We start from the raw sequence: 25,565 nt of genomic DNA, 5'->3' as shown, positions 1-25,565 counted from the left end.
GAGAGAGGAGTGTGTGCGTGACCGACTGCATGTGAGTGTGTGAGTACCTGTTACTACCTGAGTGTCTGGGAGTACCTATCACTACCTGAGTGTCTGGGAGTGTCTGTGCGACTGAGTGTTGTGCGTCTGACCGGGCTGTGCGACTGAGCGCTGTGCGTCTGACCGGGCTGTGCGACTTAGTGTTGTGCGTCTGACCGGGCTGTGCGACTGAGTGTTGTGCGTCTGACCGGGCTGTGTGACTGAGTGTTGTGCGTCTGACCGGGCTGTGCGACTGAGCGCTGTGTGTCTGACCGGGCTGTGCGCCTTAGTGTTGTGCGTCTGACCGGGCTGTGCGACTCAGTGTTGTGCGTCTGACCAGGCTGTGCGACTCAGTGTTGTGCGTCTGACCAGGCTGTGCGACTCAGTGTTGTGCGTCTGACCGGGCGGTGCAACTCAGTGTTGTGCGTCTGACCGGGCTGTGCGACTGAGTGTCGTGCGTCTGACCGGGCTGTGCGACTGAGTGTCGTGCGTCTGACCGGGCTGTGCGACTCAGTGTCGTGCGTCTGACCGGGCTGTGCGACTCAGTGTCGTGCGTGTGACCGGGCTGTGCGACTCAGTGTTGTGCGTCTGACCGGGCTGTGCGACTCAGTGTTGTGCGTCTGACCGGGCTGTGCGACTCAGTGTTGTGCGTCTGACCGGGCTGTGCGACTCAGTGTTGTGCGTCTGACCGGGCTGTGCGTCTGCCCGGGCTGTGCGACTGACCGGGCTGTGCGACTCAGTGTTGTGCGACTGACCGGGCGGTGCGACTCAGTGTTGTGCGTCTGACCGGGCGGTGCGACTCGGTGTTGTGCGTCTGACCGGGCTGTGCGACTGAGTGTCGTGCGTCTGACCGGGCGGTGCGACTGAGTGTCGTGCGTCTGACCGGGCGGTGCGACTGAGTGTCGTGCGTCTGACCGGGCTGTGCGACTGAGTTTCGTGCGTCTGACCGGGCTGTGCGATTCAGTGTTGTACGTCTGACCGGGCTGATGCGACTCAGTGTTGTGCGTCTGACCGGGCTGTGAGATTGTGAGTGTTGTGCAACTGAGTGTCAAGTGAGTGGAGCGGAATACCAGAGGGTGAGAAGGTAGCGTTAGGAAGCCAGGAAATAGCCACATAGGATAGACTTAAATCTCTGAATCCCCATTAGATTAATGGGGAGTACTCGGATTGGGCGGGTGTGGAAAGTGGGGTCCCCCAGGGTTCTGTCGTGGGACCAATCCTGTTTAATTTATTCATAAATGATCTAGAGGAGGGGATATCTAGTACAATCTCAGTATTTGCAGATGATACTAAATTTGGCTTGCCAATATCTTCTATGCAGGATGTGGAAACCTTGCAAGCAGACCTGAACAAAATAACGGGGTGGGCAACTACATGGCAGATGAGATTTAATGTTGAAAAATGTAAAGTAATGCACTTGGGGGCCAGAAACCAGAAAGCAAGCTACTCACTAGGGGGGGAACCTCTGGGTGAGTCTAGGATGGAAAGGGACCTGGGGGTACTGGTAGACAACAGGCTTGGCAGTGGCATGCAATGCCAAGCCGCCGCAAGCAAAGCCAACAGAATACTGGGTTGTATAAAAAAGGGGATTCACTCCAGAAATAAAGAGATTATTCTCCCGCTCTACAAGACTCTGGTCCGGCCACATCTGGAGTATGCTGTCCAGTTCTGGGCACCGGTCCTCAGGAAGGATGTGCTGGAACTGGAGAAAGTCCAGAGAAGGGCAACAAAAATAATTAGGGGAATGGAGGACATCAGCTATTAGGAAAGACTACAAGCACTGAACTTATTCTCTCTGGAGAAGAGACGATTGGGGGGGTATGATATCAATGTACAAATACTGTACTGGCGACCCAAGCATAAGGAACAAACTATTCAGAGTAAGGGAATACAATAAGACACGTGGCCACTCACTAAAACTTGAGGAAAGGCGGTTTAACCTTAAAGTGCGTAAGGGGTTCTTCACTGTAAGAGCGGTAAGGATGTGGAATTCTCTTCCACAAGCAGTCGTATTAGCAGGGAGCATTGATAGTTTCAAAAAACTATTAGATGGGCACCTTAGAGACCACAACATACAGGGGTACACAATGTACGGTTAAAAGCAAACACACACACATCATAGGTTGAACTGGATGGACTGATGTCTTTTTTCAACCTCACTAACTATGTAACTATGGGATATGTAGTTATAACTTTGCTAAATAGGATAGGTATCCTATCCCAAGGTCATAATTTATCCCTGACAAATGTGTACAATAAAAGAAGCAGGGATGGAAAGGTTCTAGTCAGGGCTGCTGATAAGGCAATACAACCAGGCCTCCTGTAGGCACCATCAATTTAAAAGGGGGGCCCAGGCACCTACTGAGCAGAAGGGCCAGCTGTACTGTCTTATTGCAGCTACCGTTTCTCTTCTGCCTCCCCCTGCAGGGCTGCTAACTTCTCTTCCTCTTCCCCCTTCGGCTGCACTGCAGGGTGATTGGTTCTAGCACTTACATCCCTTTCATCTGCTTTCCGGCCCCCCCCCCCTTTGCCCCTTTCACCCACAGCATTTTCGGCTTCTCTCCTGCTGGCAAATACTGCAAGCACAAATGGAGATATTTCAGGATAGAGAGTGGGGGAAGGGGTCTGGTAAATATATTATTTACTGGCTGCTTCCTTTCCTGAACGAACACAGTGATCGATCGGTACCAATCACTCCCCTGTCCATTCATCACTGAAGCATGGTAGACTGTTTACTATGCTTCAGTTTGTGAATGAGAAGTAAGCCTCCGAGCCTTTCCTAATCTGTGCTGCTGAGGTTCCAAAGAAAGATGGATAAATGTATGTCCTCAGTCATTTTCAGCCAGCAAGGGGGGGAGGGGGCCTGTCAGACTGTACTGGACCCCGTGATTTCTAATAGCAACCCTGGTTATAGTAGAGAAGGTGCATATCTAGGAAAAAAAGGGGAGATATAGGGGGAAGCAAGAAAATCTGGTAGATAAAACCTCCAGAACATACATTTTCTGAAAGCAGAAACCCTAGAGCCTGGGTGTCCAACCCTTTGGCTTCTCTGGGCCACATTGAGTGTAGAGAAACTTTCTCGGGCCGCATATAAAATATATACTATAATTAAGGTATATAAGTAATAAAACGCCGCCGTGCCCCCCCGCACTAATTTAACACAACTAGAGGATGATCAAATGAAATGGAATCGGTATACAGAGGTTCACTTCTTCTGAGATTAAAGGAAAAAGTCTTCAGAAAATCTTATAGTGTGTATGGCCCATAAGTCTCCAACGGCAGCCGGAGATCGCACGGCACTTGCGGGTGTCCGTGAGCCGCCACCAAAGGCGGCAGACTGTCTGGTGTTCCGCAGGCCGGTGGGCCTCATTGCCTGCGGTTCCGGGCCGCATTCGGGACGCGGGTTGGACATGCCTACCCTAGAGGATAAAATTGTTGGTTCTAATTTTTTTTTTTTCTTCATATGGGACAGATGTGGTGATTTGTTGGTGACAGGCTCTCTTTAATGAGAGATCCGGGATCTAAAACTCTAGATGGCTGTGCTCCAATGAATCTATTGCAGTGCAGATCTCACTGGTCTTGCCCCTTTTAGCATAAATGACTTTTAGTACCTGTGTTGCAGAACTGCCTACCAGTCTCAGACCTTTGACCATTCCCCCATTCCCATCCAAGATTACTTTTAGTTGTTTATTGGTTTCCTTGCATGAACTGCCAGTTTGAAATCTTCCCGCAATTTGCTGGGATTTAAATCAGGACTTTGACTGGGCCAGCCTATAACTCTCCATTTTTTTTGAGCCATACAATGGTGGATTTGTTAGTCTGCTTTGGATTCTTATGTTGCAAGATCCCTCTTTGGGTTCAACTTCAACTCTTGGACAAATAGCCTCATATTCTCATTTAGCGCACTTTTACTTGATGCAAAATTAAAGAATAAGTTCACTTTTGTATCTTTTTGGAGATAGAATGTGTTCAATTTTGTTATTATTTATTTATTTTTTACTAGAAGAGTGCAAAGCATCGCACCTGCAATGTTTATCAAAACAATATTTCTCTGTCGCTCATTGACAGACGTAGTCCTCCTTGATTAATATCAACTCGGGTTATACTGCCCTCTACAGGAGTAGGACTAGACAGGAAAGAAAACGTTCTGGCCACACCCTAGGGGCAATCCCAGAGGGTATATCCTCTCACTTCCTGCTACAGCAAATCAGTTTTTTTTCTGTCTAGTTAGGAGTAAGGACCTAGATGCCTTGCTAGGATCTTCGGTCCTGGCAGGATTTCTTTCTTAGATTTTTTTTAGACAGCTTTTTTCTCCAGTGTTCCTGTGAGATCTTCAAGCAAGCACGCTGGAGCTGGGCGACGGGCTGGATGTTTAGATCCAGTGGTCACCCCAGTTCAGCCTACGAGCGCGTGCAGGCCCTAGCTCCGCGCTGGGTCGGCCGCGACATAGTCCCACTGGACGGGGACTGACCCTGCGAGTTAAACCTCTCGCCTGGACGCCAATGACCAACAGAGTCACGGCGTCCGTATTGGTCGACAGCCCCCCCACCCCGGTGGAGAGGGGTTCTGTCAGGAGTTGGCGCCCGCCTGGTTCCGGTATGGTGAGTAGAATGTTCCCCCTCTCCCCCTGTCGGGTTTGTGGTGGACGCGGGCCCCTCTATCCTATAACAGGTCACAGATCCCCCAATTTGAGTGTGATTTTTTGTGAATAGAAACCAGGAGGCTTGGTTTGGGAGCTGACTATCTAAAGTCATTGTAAGACTGTAAGGGTGACTGAAGTCAGTGGCAGTACTAAAAGGCATTACTATTGAAGTAAAAGGTATCCTACCTGTCAGAGTGTGTACACAGGCCGATGCCTATGCCTAAGTTACTGCAGTCCAGATCGCCATTCCTCCAGCAACCGGTCACTTCCACGGGCTGCACAGCCTACTCCTGTAGAGTCCGACGGCCCACGGACCGCATGCGGCCCGCCAGGCTCCTGTACCGCCGGCCAGGCTTATCACCATTCATGGTGAAGTTTGTGGGGCCGAGGCACTCCCGCAGGCCGAATACATACATCCCGCACGCCGCTGCTAGCCGCCGCTATCCTACACAGGCCGCCGCCATTGTCTTGCAGATCGCACGAGGCCGCCATATTGGCGTAGCCTCGTGTCTCCAGCATGGGGGCGGCCATGTTTGAGGTGACCAAACACCTCGAGGAGCTATGGGGAGGCGCCGGAAGGCGTGTAAAGGGGCGGAGCCGCCTCCTTTCACCCGGGAAAGCAAGCCAAAGACTTCCTGTCTGTAATAGACAGTGCTGGAACAGGTTGTATTGAAACTTCTGAGCATCAAGTGGTGAGCCTTGGGGTCTCTCTCTCTCTCTGTAGGGGTCCTAAGCAGGTAACACTGAGGGGCGCTGTGGCGCTGGGGGTCTAAAGAAAAAAATAAATAAATTATTTTTTTTTGCAAATTATTTTTTTCCGGCAAGTGTCTGGAATAATCATGGACCCTGCCACACAGGTACCCCCACCTGATCCCCTCGAAGGGCCCGCAGGACCCTCCAGTTCACAGAATATTGATGCATTTACAGCAGTTTTGGAGTCCTTGGTATCCCGGGTGGAGATGGCCTGTCAGGGACGGGGGTCAAGAAAGCGACCCCCGCCTACCCCTATTTCATCTGATACTTCATATTCAGATTCTGAGATGGTCATTGCAGCTGCAGGTCCCTCTGCAGGGGCTGTTGTCTCAGGTAAAGTTCCCTCAGATAGTGAGGGGGACAGTTCTACCTCCGCCATAGCACAAGAAGAAGCATTGGTGGACGCACTAGTTGTGTCGGTCCGGGAAACCTTAAGACTGGAGGTTTTACCGGCAGAGGTAACCGAGATGGATATTCCCTTTGGTACTAGTAAACCTACCAAGACAGCGAAGGTTTTTCCCTTACCCAAATGTTTTGGTAATAAAATTAAAGAGGAATGGGATCATCCAAAACATACCCTTACTGTTTCCAAGCGCATTGCTAGACGCTATCCGTTTGAGGAATCCCTCATTAAGAAATGGACGGTACCACCAGTGGTGGATCCACCTATTTCCAGACTGAATAAAGCCACTGTTATCCCGTTGGAGGACGCTCCTTCCTTTAAGGATCCGGTGGATCGGAAGATGGAAGCGGAGTCCCGCACTATTTTTTCCCTGATAGGGTCAGCCTTTAGATCAGTGATTGTCATTGGTTTAGTTTCACAAACATTAACGGAATGGGCAAAATTGTTACGCCATGACCTAAAGGGGAAAGGTATCCCCCAGGCAGCATCTGATTTGATGGAACAAATTATACAAGGACTGCAGTTCGTCTGTGACGCAGCCCTGGATGCCACCCCCTTGTTAGGGCATGCATCGATGTCAGCGGTAGTCCTCAGACGTGTGCTGTGGTTAAAATGCTGGTCAGCGGATCTAGGTTCCAAAAAAGCCTTGGCGAATCTCCCCTTTCAGGGGAATCGCCTATTTGGGGCCACCCTAGATGAGATCATTAGGGATGTCACTGGGGGCAAGAGCACTTTTTTGCCGCAGGCTGCTAAAGCTAAAGGACCTTGTAACAAGCGTGGACCTTTCTTTGCCGCTCATAAAGGGTTCGTTCGCTCCGCTGGGGCGAGCGGGAAAGGCAAAGCCCCTCTAGGAGGGTTCAAGAGGCGCTGGTCGGGCAAACAAAAGGCCCACTCAGCCAAACCTGAAGTTAAGGCTAATACAGCCTGAAGGTGCGCCCCCACCCGGCTTAGGGGTGGGGGGACGTCTTCACCGGTGTTCAGATCTAGGGCTTTCCTGTATCCCGGACTAAGGGGTTCAGGAGATCATACGATCAGGATACAAGATTGAGTGTCGATCACTGCTACCGGTGCGATTCTTCCCTTCCAACATTTAGGTGCTACAGGGAGCGGTAGTTCCCGTTCCCTGAACAGATCATTTTCTTTACCTTTTTCCAAAGATCATTCTCAGTTCCCTCCAGGAATCGGATCCGGTTGAGCAAGCGGACCAAGGAGCCTCTAGTCTGGAGACTTCGGTCTCTAATGCTCAACCAGGAGAAATCATCACTCCTGATAGGAATCAAGTTTCTGATAAATGTGTGGGAACAGAGAGCGATCAGACTTTGTCGGATTGCCTGGACCAAGCAGCTCTAGGGCAGCCTGGTTCGGATCCAGTCAGACAATATCAGGGTGATGACTTAGGTCGATCACCAAGGATTTCACCATCTGTGTCTTCATCAGAGCATCCCTGAGGTGGATCTGTTGGCATATCGGCTCAACAGGAAGGCGCAGAGGTTGGTAACGCGCGCCCGCAGCAGACGCGCTGAACGGCCTGTAAAGGCAGTGTCAGCTACTATGTCTTCCCTCCTCTCAGATTGCTGCTGAGATTTCTCTGCAGGATAGAGATGGAGGGAACTCCAGTTATCCTGGAAATTCTAGGCTAGCCTCGTCAAGCCGGTCAGGCCGACTTGGACATGCTAGTCGCGAACGCTCCTTGGAGACTTCCTCTCAGGGAGGATCTGCGGTCTCAAGGACCGATCTTCCATCGTGCTTTACAGTCGCTGGTTTTAATGGCCTGGCCATTGAGACCCAGGTACTGAAGGACAGAGGGTGTCAGCTTCAGTTATTCCTACTCTAATTAAAGCAAGGAAAGCGACTTCCAGCAAAGTCTATTATCGCACATGGAAGACTTATATCGCGTGGTGTGAATCTTTGGGATTTCCCCCACGTACCTATTCGGTGACCCGAATCTTGGCTTTTCTGCAAAAGGGGGTTGAGCAGAAACTATCCTTGAGCACTATCAAGGGTCAGGTTTCAGCATTAGCAATCTTCTTTCAGAAGCCTTTGGCTACTCATTCCTTGGTGCGGAATTTCATCCAGGGGGTGCGGCACTTGGCTCCGCCAGTCCGCGTGCCCTTACCGCCCTGGGATCTTTATTTGGTTTTGTCGGTTCTGCAGAAACCTCCCTTTGAAAATATCAGGGAGATTCCCTTGCTTACATTATCCCAGAAGGTGGCCTTCTTGGTGGCTATCACTTCTGCACGCAGGGTGTCAGAACTGGCTATCATGCCATTCCCCATATCTAGTGGTTCATAGGGATAAGGTAGTTCTTCATCCGAAGCCATCCTTTCTTCCTAAGGTGGTTTCAGAGTTTCATCTGAATGAAGATATTGTGCTACCTTCCTTGGGTCCTAAGCCCAATCATCCTCAGGAATGTGCGTTGCATTCCTTGGATGTAGTTCGGGCAATCAGGGTATACCTGAAGACTACGGAATCGTTCCGTAAAACGGATTCACTTTTTGGGATCACGGATGGCCCCAGAAAGGGGTTGCCTGCATCTGCCGCGACTATCTCCAAATGGATTAGATAGACGGTGGTACAGGCTTATTCTATTTAAGGGTCGGAATCCTCCGTTCCCTGTTAAGGCGCACTCTATTCGGGCGCTTAGTGTTTCCTGGGCCTTCCACCACAGGCGTCAGGGGTCCAGGTTTTCAAGGCGATTACTTGATCGTCGGTTCATACCTTTACAAAATTTTATAAAGTTGATGTGATGGCATCGGCGGATGCCTCATTTGCCCGCAAGGTTTTGCAGGCCGCAATTTGAGGAGAGCGTTGGTGTACCTCGAGGGTTTGTTGGGTTTTTTCACTTAGGTCTCATCTTTTTGCTCGATGAGTCCTTGATGCTTCTGGTTGGCTTCGGTTGGGCCTTCTGGATTTTGATTTCTGTTATCCCACCCCTCATTTGTGGCACTGCTTTGGGACGTCCCGAGTTGATATTAATCAAGGAGGACTACGTGTGTCAATGAGCGACAGAGAAAAATTGATTTTTGTAAAATCTTACCGTAAAATCCTTTTCTCTTAAGCTCATTGACAGACGTAGTACCCGCCCCTCTGTTTTTGAGTTGGGTTGGGTTAAATTCTCTAAATACTGCTTTGTGACATAACTGATTTGCTGTAGCAGGAAGTGAGAGGATATACCCTCTGGGACTGCCCCTAGGGTGTGGCCAGAACGTTTTCTTTCCTGTCTAGTCCTACTCCTGTAGAGGGCAGTATAACCCGAGTTGATATTAATCAAGGAGGACTACGTCTGTCAATGAGCTTAAGAGAAAAGGATTTTACGGTAAGATTTTACAAAAATCCATTTTTTTGCTAAAAATACACTAAAATCATTATTAGCAGATAAAATCACATTTTACAAATTCCTACTAAATATAAAAGCTAACCTGTATTGAGTTTACAAATAACCATCATTTGTAAATTTTAGATTGCACCTTTTTACGAAATGGTGAAAATCGTACATACGCAAAGATGGAAATATCCAAATTACTCAGTCTAGCGGTTTTTGTTGTTCCCTTACAGCTTTCAGAGTTTAAGACCCCCCAATCATATATTTTCCGAATGCACATGCCCTGTAGAATAAAAAGAAGGTGCTACTGATTTAAAACGCTGTGCGAAATTTGTGCAAATGTTTATCAAAACTATATATTCTCTAAAAATTCATATTTTGCAGATATAAACACAGCAAATTTCACAAAATTCCTGCTAAATTCCTACTAAATATCAAAGCTTAACCCATATTGAGTTATTAACAAATATTTGTAATTTTTTAAATTACGCCTTTTTGCAAAATGGTGAAAAATGAACGTACGCAAAAATGTAAAAAAACACATTTCCCTAAAAGTCTAAAGGTTTACTTTGTTCCCTTACAGCTTTCAGGGTTTGTTAAAGACCCCCCAAACCATATATTTTCTGAAAGCATAGGACCAGTATGTGCTATTGATTTTTAAGGCCCCCGCAATATTTGCCAAAATCAAAATGTTCCTTTAAAAATGCACTAAAATCATTATTAGCAGATACAAACACAGCAAATTTTACAACATCCCTGCTAAGTTCCTTTTAAATAGAAGCTTAACCTGTATTGAGTTAATAACAAAAGTTTGTACATTTTAAATTGCACCTTTTTGAGAAATCGTGAAAATGGGTTGGGCGCAAAAATTTCTCTCAATCTGGAGGTTTTCCTTTTTCACTTACAGCTTTCAGAGTTTGTTAAAGACCCCCCAAACCATATATTTTCTGAAAGCACATGGCAAGTAGAATAAAAAGAAGGTGCTACTGATTTTTAAGGCACCACCATCTATGCGCAAATGTTTCTCAAACCAATATTTTCGCTAATACACTAAAATCATTTATAGTGGATTCATACATGGCAAAATGTACAAAATTCCTACTAATTATAAAAGTTAAAACTGTGTTGAGTTAATAACAAATATTTGTACATTTTAAATTGTACCATTTACTCTAAAAATACAGAGGTTACCATTTTTACTTCCAGCTTTCAGAATTTGAAAAGTCCCCTCAAGCACGGTTCACACTGGTGCGATGTGGGAAACCCTGCGAATCCAGTGCGCACCTGAATCGCCGGCAGTTCACACTGCCTCTGCGAACTGCTGCGGGTGTCGATACAAAGTTGATGAAACCCCTTGTTCGGTTTGCAGATCGCAGTGCAAACTGTGATTTAGGACAGGAATCAATTGCATGGGTGTGAACACCCATGCGATCCAATTCTGGTGCTGACAAAAAGAGTCCTGCGTGAGTTTTGTCCTAATGCAAAGCAAATTCAGCCATACAGTTTGTGTGGCTGAATTCGCATCGCATAGACACTGCATGTGATCTACAAAGCAATGCAATGTCTGGCATCGCACCAGTGTGTGAACTGGCCCTCAAACCAGACCTTTTCTGAAAGCACATGACCTGTAGAATAATAAAAAAGTGCTACTGATTTTTTTGGGCCCCACGATATTTGCTATTTATTATATATATATATATATATATATATATATATATATATATATATATATATATATATATATATATATATATATATATATATATATATATATATATATTAGCAATATATCGCTATTTTCACTAAAAATACACTAAAATCGTTAATAGTGCATGTAAACACAACATAACTTGCAAAATTCCTGCTAAATTACTACTAAAGCATCGTTCACATGTGCCATAAAGTGTATGCCCGTGGAGGGCCATGTTTACCCGCACAGGTGTTCCGTGCATCTCTGTACTGGGCTTAGCGACCGGGAGTAACCTTAGCAACTTGGTGTAACCTTAGCGACTAGAAGTAACATAAGCGTCTGGGAGCAACTGTTGCGACTGGTGATTAGGTAACTAGGAGTACCATGCGACTGAGTATCTTGCGACTGGGACCAGGAGCATCTGGGTGACTGGGTGTGAGGTTAGCGACTGGAGAGTACCCTTAGCGACTGGGGAGTACCCTTAGCGACTGGGGAGTAACCTACAAGTTGACCAGGGAAGATAGTTAGAGTAGGTAAGGAATAGCAGGTCGTTATACAAATTATCCCCATAGAGTAGAGGGTAATAATGTCCGACAGGATTGGGGATGCCACTCAGTGCAATTCTTGCTGCATACATACGTTCCTTGATAAACCAATTGAGGGCGAATACCGCTGTGCAAGATGTGAGCGACTTGTTTCTCTGGAAGCCCAGGTCCTGGATCCAGAGAGAAAGGTAGCAACACTGCGTAGTATCAACAACCTGGAAAGAAGCTTGGACATTACCCATCAGGTGCTGGTAGGGGCCGGCATAGAGGAGGATGGAGACGAAGGCATCAGAGGTAGGCAGTTGGGTGACCGTTAGGAAGGGTAGAGGGAAGAGTGCCAGGGAGGCCAGTCCGGAGTTAGTACACCCCAACAAATATTCCAAGTTTCATGTTGAGGGCGATATCAGCTCAGAGGCGGCAGTGCTGGAGCAGGAGCCCTCCCCCAGCTGTCAGGGGAGCGGTTGCTCCAGGAAGGAGGTGGGAGAGACTCAGGAAAGTTTAGACAGGTTGTGGTAGTGGGGGACTCAATTATCAAGAAGACAGAGAGGGCAATCTGTCAAAACGATCGAACAGTATGTTGTTTACCAGGCGCTTGAGTTCGGCACATCGCGAATCGAGTAGACAGAATATTGGGCGGGGCTGGGGAGGACCCAGCGGTCATGGTGCATGTTGGTACTAATGACCAAGTAAGAGGAAGGTGGAGGATCCTTAAAAAATGATTTCAGGGACTTAGGAAATAGATTGAGGAATAGGACCTCCAAGGTGGTTTTCTGTGAAATACTGCCTGTTCCTCGAGCCACACAGGAGAGGCAGAAGGAGATTGGGGAACTTAACAAGTGGCTGAGGAACTGGTGTAGGAAAGAGGGGTTCAGGTTCCTGGAGAACTGGGCTAACTTTTCAGTTGGCTACTGGCTCTTTACTAAGGACGGGCTGCACCTTAATGGGGACAGTACAGCTCTATTGGGGAGAAAGATGGCCACTAGGTTGGAGGGGCTTTTAAACTAGGAGTTGGGGGAGGGGGGAGGGTACAGAGGTAGCGTCAGGTGGGAGCAAATGACAGAAGTTATCGTTGAGGGCAACAGCGACAGTAGGTCCATAATGTCTACAATTGGGGGGGCCATGTGGACAAACACCATGCCAAACAAGAAAAAAATAAAGCAATATTCACTATCCACTTCCACAAAACTAAGAGGGGTATATGCAAATGCCAGGAGCCTTGTGAATAAAATGGATGAATTGGAGCTCTTATTACATGAGGAGGACATAGACCTGGTGGAAATAACTGAAACTTGGTTTAACCCCTCACACAACTGGCTGGCAAATATTCAAAGGGTATTCTGTGTATAGGAAGGACAGGACAGGACATTTAGAAGAGCAAAAGCCAAACCTGGCTGGCTAAATCGTAATGTGAAAAAACGTATTGGGGGGGAAAAAAATGGCGTTCAAGAAATATAAATCGGAGGGGACAGTATCGGCTTTTCAGCATTACAAGGAATCAAATAAGAAATGTAAATATGAAATCAGAAAGGCCAAAATTAACTTCGAGACAAACAGCGGAGGATAGCAAAAAGAACACAAAAAATTATTTAAATACATTAACCGCAAAAGAAGGCAGACAGAGCAGGTTGCACACATAATGAACGATGAGGGGAGGATGGTTATATAGGACGCAGAGAAGGCAGCTGTGCTAAATGCTTTCTTCTCCTCAGTTTTTACACAGGAAAAGGAGGGGTACACTGACCATGACTGTATGGGTAGCAGTACTGCACTGGACTTGCCGCTATGTCTAACAGAGGGGGAAATCTGGAAAAGGCTGGATAAAATTAAGACTAGTAAATCGCCAAGCCTGGATGGCGTACATCCGAGAGTACTCAAAGAACTCAGTAAGGTTATATCTAGACCACTGTTCCTAATCTTTGCTGACAGTATTATGACAGGAAATGTACCAGGAGATTGCAGAAAAGCTAACGTGATACCTTCAAAAAAGGGCAGAGGCATGTCCCGGGAAATTATAGGCTGGTCAGCCTGACATCGATAGTATGTAAACTTCTGAAGAGGGATGATAAGGGACTATATCCAAGAGTTTGTCAAAGACAACAACATCATCAGCAGTAATCAGCACGGGTTTACAAAAGGGCGTTCTTGTCAAACCAATCTATTAACATTCTACGAGGAGGTGAGCTGCGAGCTAGATAGGGGGAGACCTGTGGATGTGGTGTACCTGGACTTTGCTAGGGCATTTGATAAAGTCCCCCACAAACGCTCAAAATATAAGGTCTGCAGGCATTGACCGCAAGGTCTGCTCTTGGATACAGAACTGGTTAAAGACTGGACTGGGGTGGAAAGTGGGGTCCCCCAAGGCTCAGTCCTGGGACCAATCTTGTTCAATTTATTTATAAATAGCATTGAGGATGGGATCAGTAGCTCAATATCAGTTTTTGCAGATGACACTAAATTGAGCAGGGCAATACCATCACATAGCGAGGCAGGAATTCTACAGAGCGACCTAAAAAAAATCGCAGAGTGGGCAACTATATGGCAAATGAGGTTTAATGTAGAAAAGTGTAAGGTTTTGCATTTAGGGACAAAAAACATAAAGGCACAATACACCTTGGGGGGGGGGGGGACTTCTGGGGGAATCAAAAATGGAGAAAGATCTGGGAGTCTTAGTAGAAGATAGACTTAACAATAGCATGCAATGTCAAGCTGCAGCTGCCAAAGCTGGCAGAATATTGGCATGCATAAGGAAGGGGATGTTTTCCAGAGACAAAACTATAATCCTGCCACTTTATAAAACTCTGGTCTGAGCGCATCTGGAGTATTCGGTCCAGTTCTGGTCGCCAGTCCTCAGAAGGGATGTGTTGGAACTGGAAAGAGTCCAGAGAAGGGCAACTAAACTGATTAGGGGATTGGAGGACCTAAATTATGAAGAGCCCTTACAAGCACTTGATTTATTTTCTCTGGAGAAGAGACGCCTGAGAGGGGACATGATATTAATTTATAAATACCTCAATGGTGATATCAACATAGAAAAAAAACTATTCAGTCGCAAAGAATGTATGATGACACAAGGACATACAATGAGATTAGAGGAGAAGTGATTTAACTTCCGACTACGCAGGGGGTTCTTTACAGTAAGGGCTACAAGACTGTGGAATTATCTACCACAAATGGTAGTTACTGCAGGGAGTATGGCTACTTTTAAAAGACTCTTGGACGTACATCTCAAGGATAAAAAAATTCGGGGATATGGGAAATGAATACGTCCATGCATGCCGACACAGGTTGGATTGGATGGACTATTGTCTTTATTCAACCTTTAACTACTATGTAACTATATAACAAAACCAAACACAGAAATCTTCAAAGACCTTCTCCTCTGTGCACCGTGATCTATAAACAAGCAGGTTTAAGAAATTGTGATGCTTGATAGACATAGTACTAGACATAGTATTGGAGCTGCTTACCAGATTATAGTGACCACTAAGTTATAGGTGATCAGAAAAAACACAGGGAATGAAGGTCATGGGTCAGTCAATCCCCAGACGACGTCCTATCTGACGAAACACTTAGGGTGGGGGCCTATGACAGTGACGTCATCACTTTTGTCCATCCATGATTGGCTGGTTTGTTTTTATGGGAAGCCCATAGGAGCGTTGTCTTGTACCCGTTGAGCCTCTGTTATCCATGGCTCTTGTAAATGATTCAATCTTACCTTGTCAAAAAAAAGTTTTTAGTGTACTGTACTATGAGAGCACTCCATTATTCTGTCTGGCTTGTGGTTCAAAGATCTCTCTTTGCTGCTAACTCGGTCCAGTATAACAATTTGTAACACCTGCTTGTTTATGGATCACAGTGCACAGAGGAGAATGTCTTTGAAGATTACTGTTTTTTTCATTATTGTGGACTTTATTTCATTATTGTTTTATTTGTGCACATTTGCATTTATTTTTACGTCTCCATTCATGTGGATTTGGATCAACACTGTGTAGTTATAACAAGGGTTTTATCATTTCTATCTCTTATATGATAACATTGTCACATTTTCTTTTAGCGCCGCACCTTATCTTTTATTGCCCCGCACACGGTTGACGGCCGACTTTCGGCCCATTTGTATGGGGCTTAAGAGAGCCCTTTTGATTGTGAAATAACTCCACACACATCAGTAGTAAAGAGAACACTAGGCTCTAGATATGCATATTTCCTAGGGTTGTAATCACTGGTTCCTAATCTGGGACACCTGATTTTAATTTATTGGATTTAAAGGAGAGATAAATGTATGGGTGCACTGGTTCAATACGACAAATAAGCATTTTCATGAATTAAGATTATAAGAATGAATACATAGGTCAAATGTATGTGTAATTTGTTCAAGTAAGTATATCTACTTATAGGCAAAGTTTGAATCAAGAGTCATTGTCAGCCTGTTCACACATGTTTTACTCAAGTGTGTACTTTGATAAGTTGCAAGATCGTCACCTTTTCTTTATATTGCCTTTTTAGATAACAACACTGATAAACCACAAAGAAAAACCAAAGAAATCAGAAAAGACACTGCAGGCAATTCAGCGTGTTGGCCAGGCTGTGAACCAGGCTGTAGCGAGGTTTGTGACTGTTGGAGAAACCATAGCAAATGAGAATCGAGAGCTCAAAGAAGAAATGGGTTTTGCCTGCAGTGAGGCTAGGAGAGCAGGTAAGATCACAATGACCCTATGCCCATAGCTCTGTTTGTATATTTGATTCTAGGAGGCAGCCTGTAAAGGCAACATGTACGTTTTGGACTATGGTGTTGGGATGGTAGCAGAAAATACTGTCGTAATCCTCAGACCAAACCAGTTCTGTGTGAAGAGTACAAAAGTATAGAGAGCTGCTAAATGTCATTTGAATGCCTGATTTCTTTATAAACTGGATTTGCCATTTGGTTCCTAATGTGCCACTTTTTATCATACTATCAAGATCCTATCACATTTAGCATGTTTTCCCAGTTTTTTGGTTTTGGTTGAGTGGCGCAATTTTAGTAGCAACTCAGTAATTGGGTACATACAAGGCATACATACAATTTGTGCAGACTGTGCAGCCCTTCTGACTTAAAATAGAAGTTCACATTTGGGAACATGTTACATGTTCCCGCTTCTTCAGCCACTCCCTGATCCTTCTAATTGTGATCGTAAGCCAGGGATCTTTTTCCCCTGCACTCGCTGTCAGAATTTGTGCAGAGCTCAGCCCACACGGTCGCATTGTTAATTCACAGAATGAATGAACTAACTACAAGTACAGACAGCCTTTGCCTCTGACGGCTTGTAGTTCTCAATGAACTACCAGGGCACTCTAATAATTGATTCTTTCTGTCATTTAGTAACTGCCTGCCTATACGAGATGTGGGCAGACAGTCTGCAGAAGCCTGAGATTGCTCCCGCAATCTGGTGATCGCTTGGGCAATGCTTTACAGACTTCTAAAAAAAAATACCAAATAAATGCACATTTCTCTATCGCTCATTGACAGACGTAGTCTTCTTGATTCTCAAGAGCTGGGTTATGTTGTCTCCGCAGGAGTAGGACTAGGCAGAATGACAAAACGTTCTGGCTCCACCCTAGGGGGCAGTCCCTGAGGGTATATCCTCCCTCTCTCTGCTACAGGGAATCAGTTTTTTTTTTTTTTTTTTTTTTTCTGTCTAGTCAGGAGTAAGGACCTAAGTTCCTTGCTGGGATCTTTTGGTCCTGGCAAGACTTTTTTTCTTTAAGAAAAAGACATTTTTTAGGTAGTTTTCTCCAGTGTTTTTTTCCTGTGAGATCTTCAAGCAAAAATGCCGGACTGGGCGACACTTGTGGTCACCCCAGCCGGCCTACGAGCGCGTGCAGACCAGGCATTGCGCTTGGTCGGCCGCGACATATTCAAGTAAGTATGCGGGGCCGGGCGACGGGCTGGATGTGAGATCCAGTGGTCACCCCGGTTTCTGCCTAAAAGCGCGTGCAGACCAGTGCGCTGAGTCGGCCGCGACGGAGTCCCAGTAAAGGGACTGACTTTGCGAGTTAAAAGCTCGCTTGGACGCCAGGACCAGAGAGTCGAAGCGTCCACAAACCCCCACCTCGGTGGAGAGGGTATTATGAAGAGAGGGTGCCTGTCGGTTCGGTATGGCGAGTAAAACGTTCCCTTTTTTCCTCATTTATGAGGCAGTATATATTATGAAATAATACATGCGAAGAAATTTTATATATATATATATAAACCGATGTTGTGACAAAAGACCCACAACCGAAGATATGTGAGTGATTTCCAAATGAATGTGCCACTTGGTCTGTGACAACGTGAGTGAAAGAAAACATATAAATTAAAATAAAAAAGTGGATAAGTGAAATTCCACGAGTGGCCACTAGGTGGCGCAAATAGCTTGGTACAACCTGTATGTTGATGTATGGAGATGTTCCTTTTCGAGATGAACGAGCAGTCAGAGTAGTCAGCGGCGGGTGCCCTGAGTGCTCACATGAAAGGAAAAAACCCCATGGTGAATAAAAGTAACATACAGTGGTAAATAAGCGGCGTAGTAGACTCACTCGTACAGTAGATCAGGGTCAGAATAGTCGTGTTTGCCGGGAGGCTTCCGCGTTCCACGGCCGACAACCGGAAGTGACGTTTGACGTCGGAGACTCCGCCCTACGCGTTTCGTCACAATGACGTCAACTGGAGCGGCCAGGTCCAGTTGACGTCATTGTGACGAAACGCGTAGGGCGGAGTCTCCGACGTCAAACGTCACTTCCGGTTGTCGGCCGTGGAACGCGGAAGCCTCCCGGCAAACACGACTATTCTGACCCTGATCTACTGTACGAGTGAGTCTACTACGCCGCTTATTTACCACTGTATGTTACTTTTATTCACCATGGGGTTTTTTCCTTTCATGTGAGCACTCAGGGCACCCGCCGCTGACTACTCTGACTGCTCGTTCATCTCGAAAAGGAACATCTCCATACATCAACATACAGGTTGTACCAAGCTATTTGCGCCACCTAGTGGCCACTCGTGGAATTTCACTTATCCACTTTTTTATTTTAATTTATATGTTTTCTTTCACTCACGTTGTCACAGACCAAGTGGCACATTCATTTGGAAATCACTCACATATCTTCGGTTGTGGGTCTTTTGTCACAACATCGGTTTATATATATATATATAAAATTTCTTCGCATGTATTATTTGATTTGAATATATCTTCGTTATCCATTTATTATTATTTTTAGATATTGCACCATTTGTGGGTATTGTCTACCAGTACACTTCCCCTTACACTTCACAAGGGGCATTCTTTATATTTATTTTTATTTCAGAGGTAGCGCCACCACCAATCTTCACACTTCTTCTATAACACTTGCACCTCAACCCCAAGGTCTGATTGGGGCAGCTTACACCTCTATCTAATATATTTCTCTCCCAAACATCTAGTCCGTAGCGCTGGTCATATTTCTTTATTAGTATATATTATGGGCCCCTCCATATATGGTCAGTATATATCTGACACTTACAAGTCCCCCTTGTAATACAGCATGTGTTTGTGGGAAGTGGACTTGGTTCAAGAGCTAACACTCTACCCAGCAGACTGTAACATTACAGCAAACATAGGAGGTATAATCCTACCTTATGTGCAGTGTATCTCTGTAGATCCATATGTCACCTCTCAGCAGAGTGCAGGTGGATGTGCTGGGAAGACGATATCGGCGGTCCGCCGCCATTTTGCCGTAGACCGAATGCATGTATGTCCTCAGGTCACGCCGGCCGCCATGTTTTTGGAGTCTTATGTCTCTTCTATGGGGGCGGCCATGTTTTGTGAGCCCAGCTTCCTCGTGGAGGGCTGGGAACGCCGGAAGGCGTACACAGGGGGCGGAGCCACGCCTTCTGCCCGGGAAAAAGCAAACCGCTCCTTCCAGTCTGTGTAAGACAGACGCTGGCTGCAGTTTGTTGGAAACTGCACTGCATCGGTTGGTGAGCCTTGGGGGTCCCTCTCTCTCTCTCTGGGATCGAGAAGCAGGTACTCTGAGGGGCGCTATTGCGCTAGGGGGAGACACACAAAAAAAAAAAAAAAAAAAAGTTTTTTTGTTTATTGCTGGCAAAAGTGTCCTGTATTAACATGGACCCTGCCACTCATGTATCTCCTCCGGATCCCCTCGAGGGGTCTGCGGGATCCTCCAGCACCCCATTGACAATTGAATCTTTGTCAGCCATTATGGAAACTTTTGTGTCCCGGGTGGAAGTGGCTTGTCAGGGACAGGGCGCAAGAAAGCGACCCCTGCCTAACCCCTTATTATCTGAAACCTCGGATTCAGACTCTGAGCCTATTTCTGCAGTTGCAGGTACTTCATCTGGTATTGGTGTCTCGGGTCCTGTCTCTTCAGACAGTGAGGAGGATGTTTCGGCATCTGCCATAGCCCGAGAGGAAGCGTTGGTAAACGCACTCATTGTATCTGTTCAAGAGACTTTAAGGTTACAGGGTATTCCATCAGAAATAGCTGAAACTGAGATCCCTTTTGGGACTAAAAAGCGCATCAAAGTGGCAAAGGTTTTTCCATTGCCCAAATGTTTTGGCAATCCTATTGATGAAGAATGGCGTCTGCCAAAACGCACTTTTAATATTTCCAAACGCATTGACAGGCGTTATCCGTTTGAGGAAACCCTTATTAAAAAATGGACAGAACCACCTGTGGTGGATTCACCAATTGCTAGATTGAATAAAGCCACGGTTATTCCTTTAGAAGACGCTCCGTCTTTTAAAGATCCAGTGGATCGCAAGATAGAAGCTATGTCTCGCACCATGTTTTCCTTGATTGGATCAGCTTTCAGGCCAATAATTGCTATTGGTCTGGTTTCGCAGGCTGTAACTGAATGGACCAAGTGGTTACGCCGGGACTTAGAAGAAGTCCCTCAGGCGGTATCAGATTTGTTGGAACAAATGATACAGAGGTTACAGTTTGTATGTGATGCGGCGTTAGACGCCACTCCATTAATGGCGCGAGCATCAGTCTCAGCAGTGGTTCTCAGGCGTACACTGTGGCTAAAAGGTTGGATAGCCGACCAAGGTTCCAAAAAAGCATTGGCTAATATCCCCTTTTCAGGAGAACGTCTATTTGGAGCCAACTTAGATGAGATCATTAAGGATCTCACCGGTGGAAAAAGCACCTTTTTACCGCAAAATTTTAAAGGTAGAGGAACTCGTCAAAGACGAGGGCCTTCTTTTTCTGCTCACAAGAGGTTTTTTCGTCCAGCGGGTGAAAAAACTAAGTCCTCCAAGGTTCCTACAGGAGGCGTCAGGGGTCGTTGGTCGGGCAAGCAAAAGCCCGCCCCCTCCAGACCTGAAGATAAACCATCCAAAGCCTGAAGGTGCGCCCCCACCCATAACTGGGGTGGGGGGACGTCTTCGCCGGTTCCCGGATCCATGGCTTTCCAGAATCCCGGACAAATGGGTTTGCGAAGTCATAAAGTCAGGGTACAAGATCGAGTTTCGATCTCTCCCACCGGCGCGATTCTTCCCTTCCAATATCCGACTATCTCCGGATCGTCTAGAAGATCTGCGGAGAGCAGTCACAGATCTACTACAACAAGGAGTGGTAGTCCACGTTCCTTGGACAGAACGGTTTCAAGGGTTTTATTCAAACCTGTTTACAATACCCAGGAAAGAGGGCAAAGTGCGTCCAATTCTGGACTTAAGAGCACTCAATTCTTTCGTCAACATAAGAAGATTCAGAATGGAGTCCATTCGCACGGTAGCAGCCTTCCTGCATCCAGGGGATGTCCTAGCGTCCATAGACATCAAGGACGCCTATCTTCACATTCCCATTTTCGCAGGACATCAGCGTTTTCTACGCTTTTCCGTAGAGGAGAACCACTATCAGTTTGTGGCGTTACCTTTCGGTCTCGCCACGGCTCCGCGGGTCTTCACAAAAGTGTTGGCCCCAATGTTGGCACTTCTGCGCCAAAGAGGTATATCGATTCTAGGTTACCTAGACGATCTTCTGCTTCATGCAGAGTCTCCTCAGACCTTGCTACAAAACATAGAAATTACTATGATTTCTTTACAGGAATTCGGGTGGCTGGTGAACCAGCAAAAGTCTTTTCTGGTTCCCACCCAGAGGCTCGAATATCTGGGTCTAATTCTAGACACAGTCAGGACAAGAGTGTTTCTTCCGGTAGGGAAACTTCGAAAGATTCAATCAGCAGTCCAGTTGTTACTGTCCAACAGCTGGTCTTCCCTTCGGACTTGCATGAGGGTTCTGGGGTTGATGGTGGCTTCATTCGAAGCAGTCCCATTTGCCCAGTCCCATACCCGAATTCTTCAGCAAGAGATTCTCCTCAGATGGAATCGGAATCCGGAATCCCTGGACAATCAGATACGATTGAGCAAACAGACCAGAGAGTCTCTGGTTTGGTGGCTTCGGTCTCCAATGCTCAGCCAGGGAAAGTCATTTCTGCCAATATATTGGACGATAGTGACCACGGATGCCAGTCTATCCGGATGGGGAGGAATTCTCGGTCAATTATCTGCCCAGGGACTTTGGTCCCCGGAAGAATCCAGATTACCGATAAATGTATTGGAACTGAGAGCGATCAGACTTTGTCTGATTCACTGGACCGAGCAGCTCCAGGGCAGCCCGGTTCGGATCCAGTCGGACAATGCCACGGCCGTGGCTTATGTCAATCACCAGGGGGGCACCAAGAGTGTCCGAGCGACCAAAGAAGTGGCTTGCATTCTTCGCTGGGCGGAACGATTTGTTCCAGCAATCTCTGCGGTGTTCATTCCGGGGGTGGAGAATTGGCAGGCAGATTATCTCAGCCGTCAGACCCTGGATCAGGGGGAATGGTCCCTCCATCCAGACGTTTTCCACCAGTTGTGCCTGCGGTGGGGCACCCCGGATGTGGATCTGTTGGCATCACGATTCAACAGGAAAGTTCAGAGATTCATGGCTCGCTCCCGCAATCCTCTAGCAGAAACCGCAGACGCACTGATCGCCCCGTGGGGGCAATACCAGCTAATATATGCCTTCCCTCCTCTCGCGTTACTGCCAAGACTTCTTCGCAGGGTAGAGGAGGAAGGAATCCCAGTAATCCTGGTAGCTCCGGACTGGCCTCGTCGAGCTTGGTACGCCGACATGGTCAGACTGGTGGCGGACGTCCCGTGGAGACTTCCTCTCAGAGAGGATCTACTGTCTCAGGGACCGATCTTCCATCCTGCTTTACGATCGCTGGCTTTAACGGCCTGGCTATTGAGACCCAGGTGCTGAAGGACAAAGGTTTGTCAGCTTCAGTTATTCCTACTCTAGTTGAAGCAAGGAAAGCGACTTCCAGAAAGATTTATCATCGCACATGGAAGTCCTACATTGCATGGTGTGAACCTTTGGGGTTCCGTCCTCGGTCTTATTCGATTAGTCGAATATTGGCTTTTCTGCAACAAGGGGTTGAGCAGAAACTGGCCTTGAGTACTATCAAGGGTCAGGTCTCAGCATTAGCCATCTTCTTTCAGAAGCCTTTGGCTACTCATTCCTTGGTGCGGAATTTCATCCAGGGGGTGCGACATCTGGCTCCGCCAGTGCACGCGCCGTTACCCCCCTGGGATCTTAATTTAGTGTTGTCGGTTCTTCAGAAACCTCCCTTTGAAGATATTAGGGAGATTCCTCTACCCACGTTGTCCCAGAAGGTGGCCTTCTTGGTGGCTATTACTTCTGCACGCAGGGTGTCAGAACTGGCCGCATTATCTTGTCGTTCACCATATCTGGTGGTTCATAGAGATAAGGTGGTTCTTCGTCCGAATCCATCCTTCCTACCAAAAGTGGTTTCAGAATTTCATCTGAATGAAGAAATTGTATTACCTTCCCTGTGTCCTAAGCCCAGTCATCCTCGGGAATTTGCTTTGCACTCCTTGGATGTGGTCCGGGCGATCAGGGTATACTTGAAAACGACAGACTCGTTTCGCAAGACGGATTCACTTTTTGTGATCCCAGATGGACCCAAAAAGGGGTTGCCTGCATCTGCCGCGACCATTTCCAGATGGATCAGACAGACGGTAGTGCAGGCTTATTCTATTAAGGGTCGGGAGCCCCCGTTCCCTGTTAAGGCGCACTCCACTCGGGCACTTAGTGCGTCATGGGCCTTTCGCCATCAGGCGTCAGTGGTCCAGGTGTGCAAGGCGGCTACCTGGTCGTCGGTGCATACCTTCTCTAAACATTATAAAGTTGATGTAATGGCATCGTCTGATGCCTCATTTGGCCGCAAGGTTTTGCAGGCCGCAATTTGAGGAGACCAGTGGTCTACCTCGAGGGTTTTTTCCGTTGGAAAATTTTTCTTTAGTCTCATTCTTTGTTTATAATGAGCCTTTAAAACTTCTAGTTTGGCACCGGTTGGGCCTACTAGATTGGATTTGATTTTGTCAATCCCACCCCTCATTTGTGGCACTGCTTCTGGATGTCCCAGCTCTTGAGAATCAAGAAGACTACGTCTGTCAATGAGCGATAGAGAAAAATGGATTTTTGTAAGAACTTACCGTAAAATCCTTTTCTCTTAAGCTCATTGACAGACGTAGTACCCGCCCCTCTATCATTGAGTTGGGTTGGGTTAATTTCTCTGTACTGCTTTAAACAGAACTGATTCCCTGTAGCAGAGAGAGGGAGGATATACCCTCAGGGACTGCCCCCTAGGGTGGAGCCAGAACGTTTTGTCATTCTGCCTAGTCCTACTCCTGCGGAGACAACATAACCCAGCTCTTGAGAATCAAGAAGACTACGTCTGTCAATGAGCTTAAGAGAAAAGGATTTTACGGTAAGTTCTTACAAAAATCCATTTTTCTCTTTCTTTCATTGATGGACACAGCTCCTGATCTTCATAACCATTGGTTTATACTGCTCCCTACAGGAGTAGGACACTAGGCAGAAAAGAATCTGGCTACGCCTATGGGCAGTCCCAGGGGGGTATACTCCCTCTTTCTACTATAGATACTCAGTTTTTCTGCCTAGTCTGGAGTAGTTCCTTGCTGGGATCTCTGGTCCTGGCAATTTTTTTCTTTTTAGATATATAGCAGATTTTCCAGGCATTGGGCCTGATGTGGGTCTGCCATGGTTACCGGTGACACCTTCAGCCCATTTAAGCTGAATACCCAAGTGTGAGATTGGAGACAGTGACCATTCCGGCATCTTTGGTTTGTTTTGTTTATTTGATATTGGGGATGGGAGAAGGGAATGAGTGGGATACTCCTCTGGCTCAACTAGGTACAAATGGGACACTTTGTGAAAAAAAAATGCCTTTCAGCACTGTCTTGACGCCGGCTGGGTGGCAACCAATGCTTGCTGGCGCTTGAAAAAACACTGACTTGCTAAACTGTACTTGAACTTGACTTCTGACACTCTGATCAGCTCAAAAGTCCTGGACTGTGCTTAGACGTGACTCCTGACGCTCTGGTTAGCTCAAAAGTCCTGCATCCAGCTCCCTCCAGTCCTTCCTGACTGAGGTAGCTCCTGTAACTGCTTGTGCTGCTGCAACTCTCAACACTGTACACTGCACGCTGTACACTTTAACACTTCAGGGCCCAACCGCTGGTGCCCCCTTTGCACTTCAGGGTCCTCTCACTAGGCACCCCCTCTACTTTTCAGGGTCCTCTCACTAGGCACCCCCTCTACTGTTCAGGGTCCTCTCACTAGGCACCCTCTCCACACTTCAGGGTCCTCTCACTAGGCACCCTCTCTACTTTACTTTTCTTCAGGGTCAACACTGGCACCCCCTTTACTTTTACTCCTGCACCGGCTAGCTAGCTCCTGGATCCCCACAACCTTCATCGGAGTGGTCCCCTCTTTCTCAAGGCAGACCCCCCAGGGGGCAGTTTACAGTACTCACAAACTGGGAATGCTTTCCTGAAACTGGACTCCTCTCAACTCCGCTGGTCCTCGATACACCGGATCCTCTCTGCAGCTCAGCTCAGCCCTCTGTCACCTCAGGCAAGCTGCCTGGGACACCCGATCCTGCTGACAGGAAGAGAGACAGCCATACTCTCCCTCCTGGGACTCTGCTTCCCGCCAAAGACGCTGTGTCGTGCGCTCCCCTCAAACTTCTACCCACTCCCAGAATGCTGTGTGGCAGAATCTGCCTTTCTGGGGTAGATACAGGCCTGAGTGCACCATTGGCTGGGTTTCCTCCACCGTCCAATGAGAACCCTCTCATGGAGCAC

At 46.9% G+C, this 25,565-nt stretch overlaps 1 protein-coding gene across 1 annotated transcript in view; it reads left to right on the top strand.

The window, feature by feature from the left end:
- CTNNAL1 (catenin alpha like 1) overlaps positions 1 to 25,565 on the top strand; it is a 474,086-nt gene that overhangs the window by 144,928 nt on the left and 303,593 nt on the right. The window contains exon 2 of the mRNA XM_082259226.1: positions 15,877 to 16,066. Coding sequence (XP_082115352.1) covers positions 15,877 to 16,066 — 190 coding nt within the window. The remainder of the gene's footprint in view (positions 1 to 15,876; positions 16,067 to 25,565) is intronic.

The sequence above is a fragment of the Pelophylax lessonae genome, assembly GCF_965119305.1.
Source record: "Pelophylax lessonae genome assembly, chromosome: 5".
Lineage (NCBI taxonomy): Eukaryota > Metazoa > Chordata > Amphibia > Anura > Ranidae > Pelophylax > Pelophylax lessonae.
Note: the sequence above shows the minus strand (reverse complement) of the source record. Positions and strands in the feature narration are given on the sequence as shown.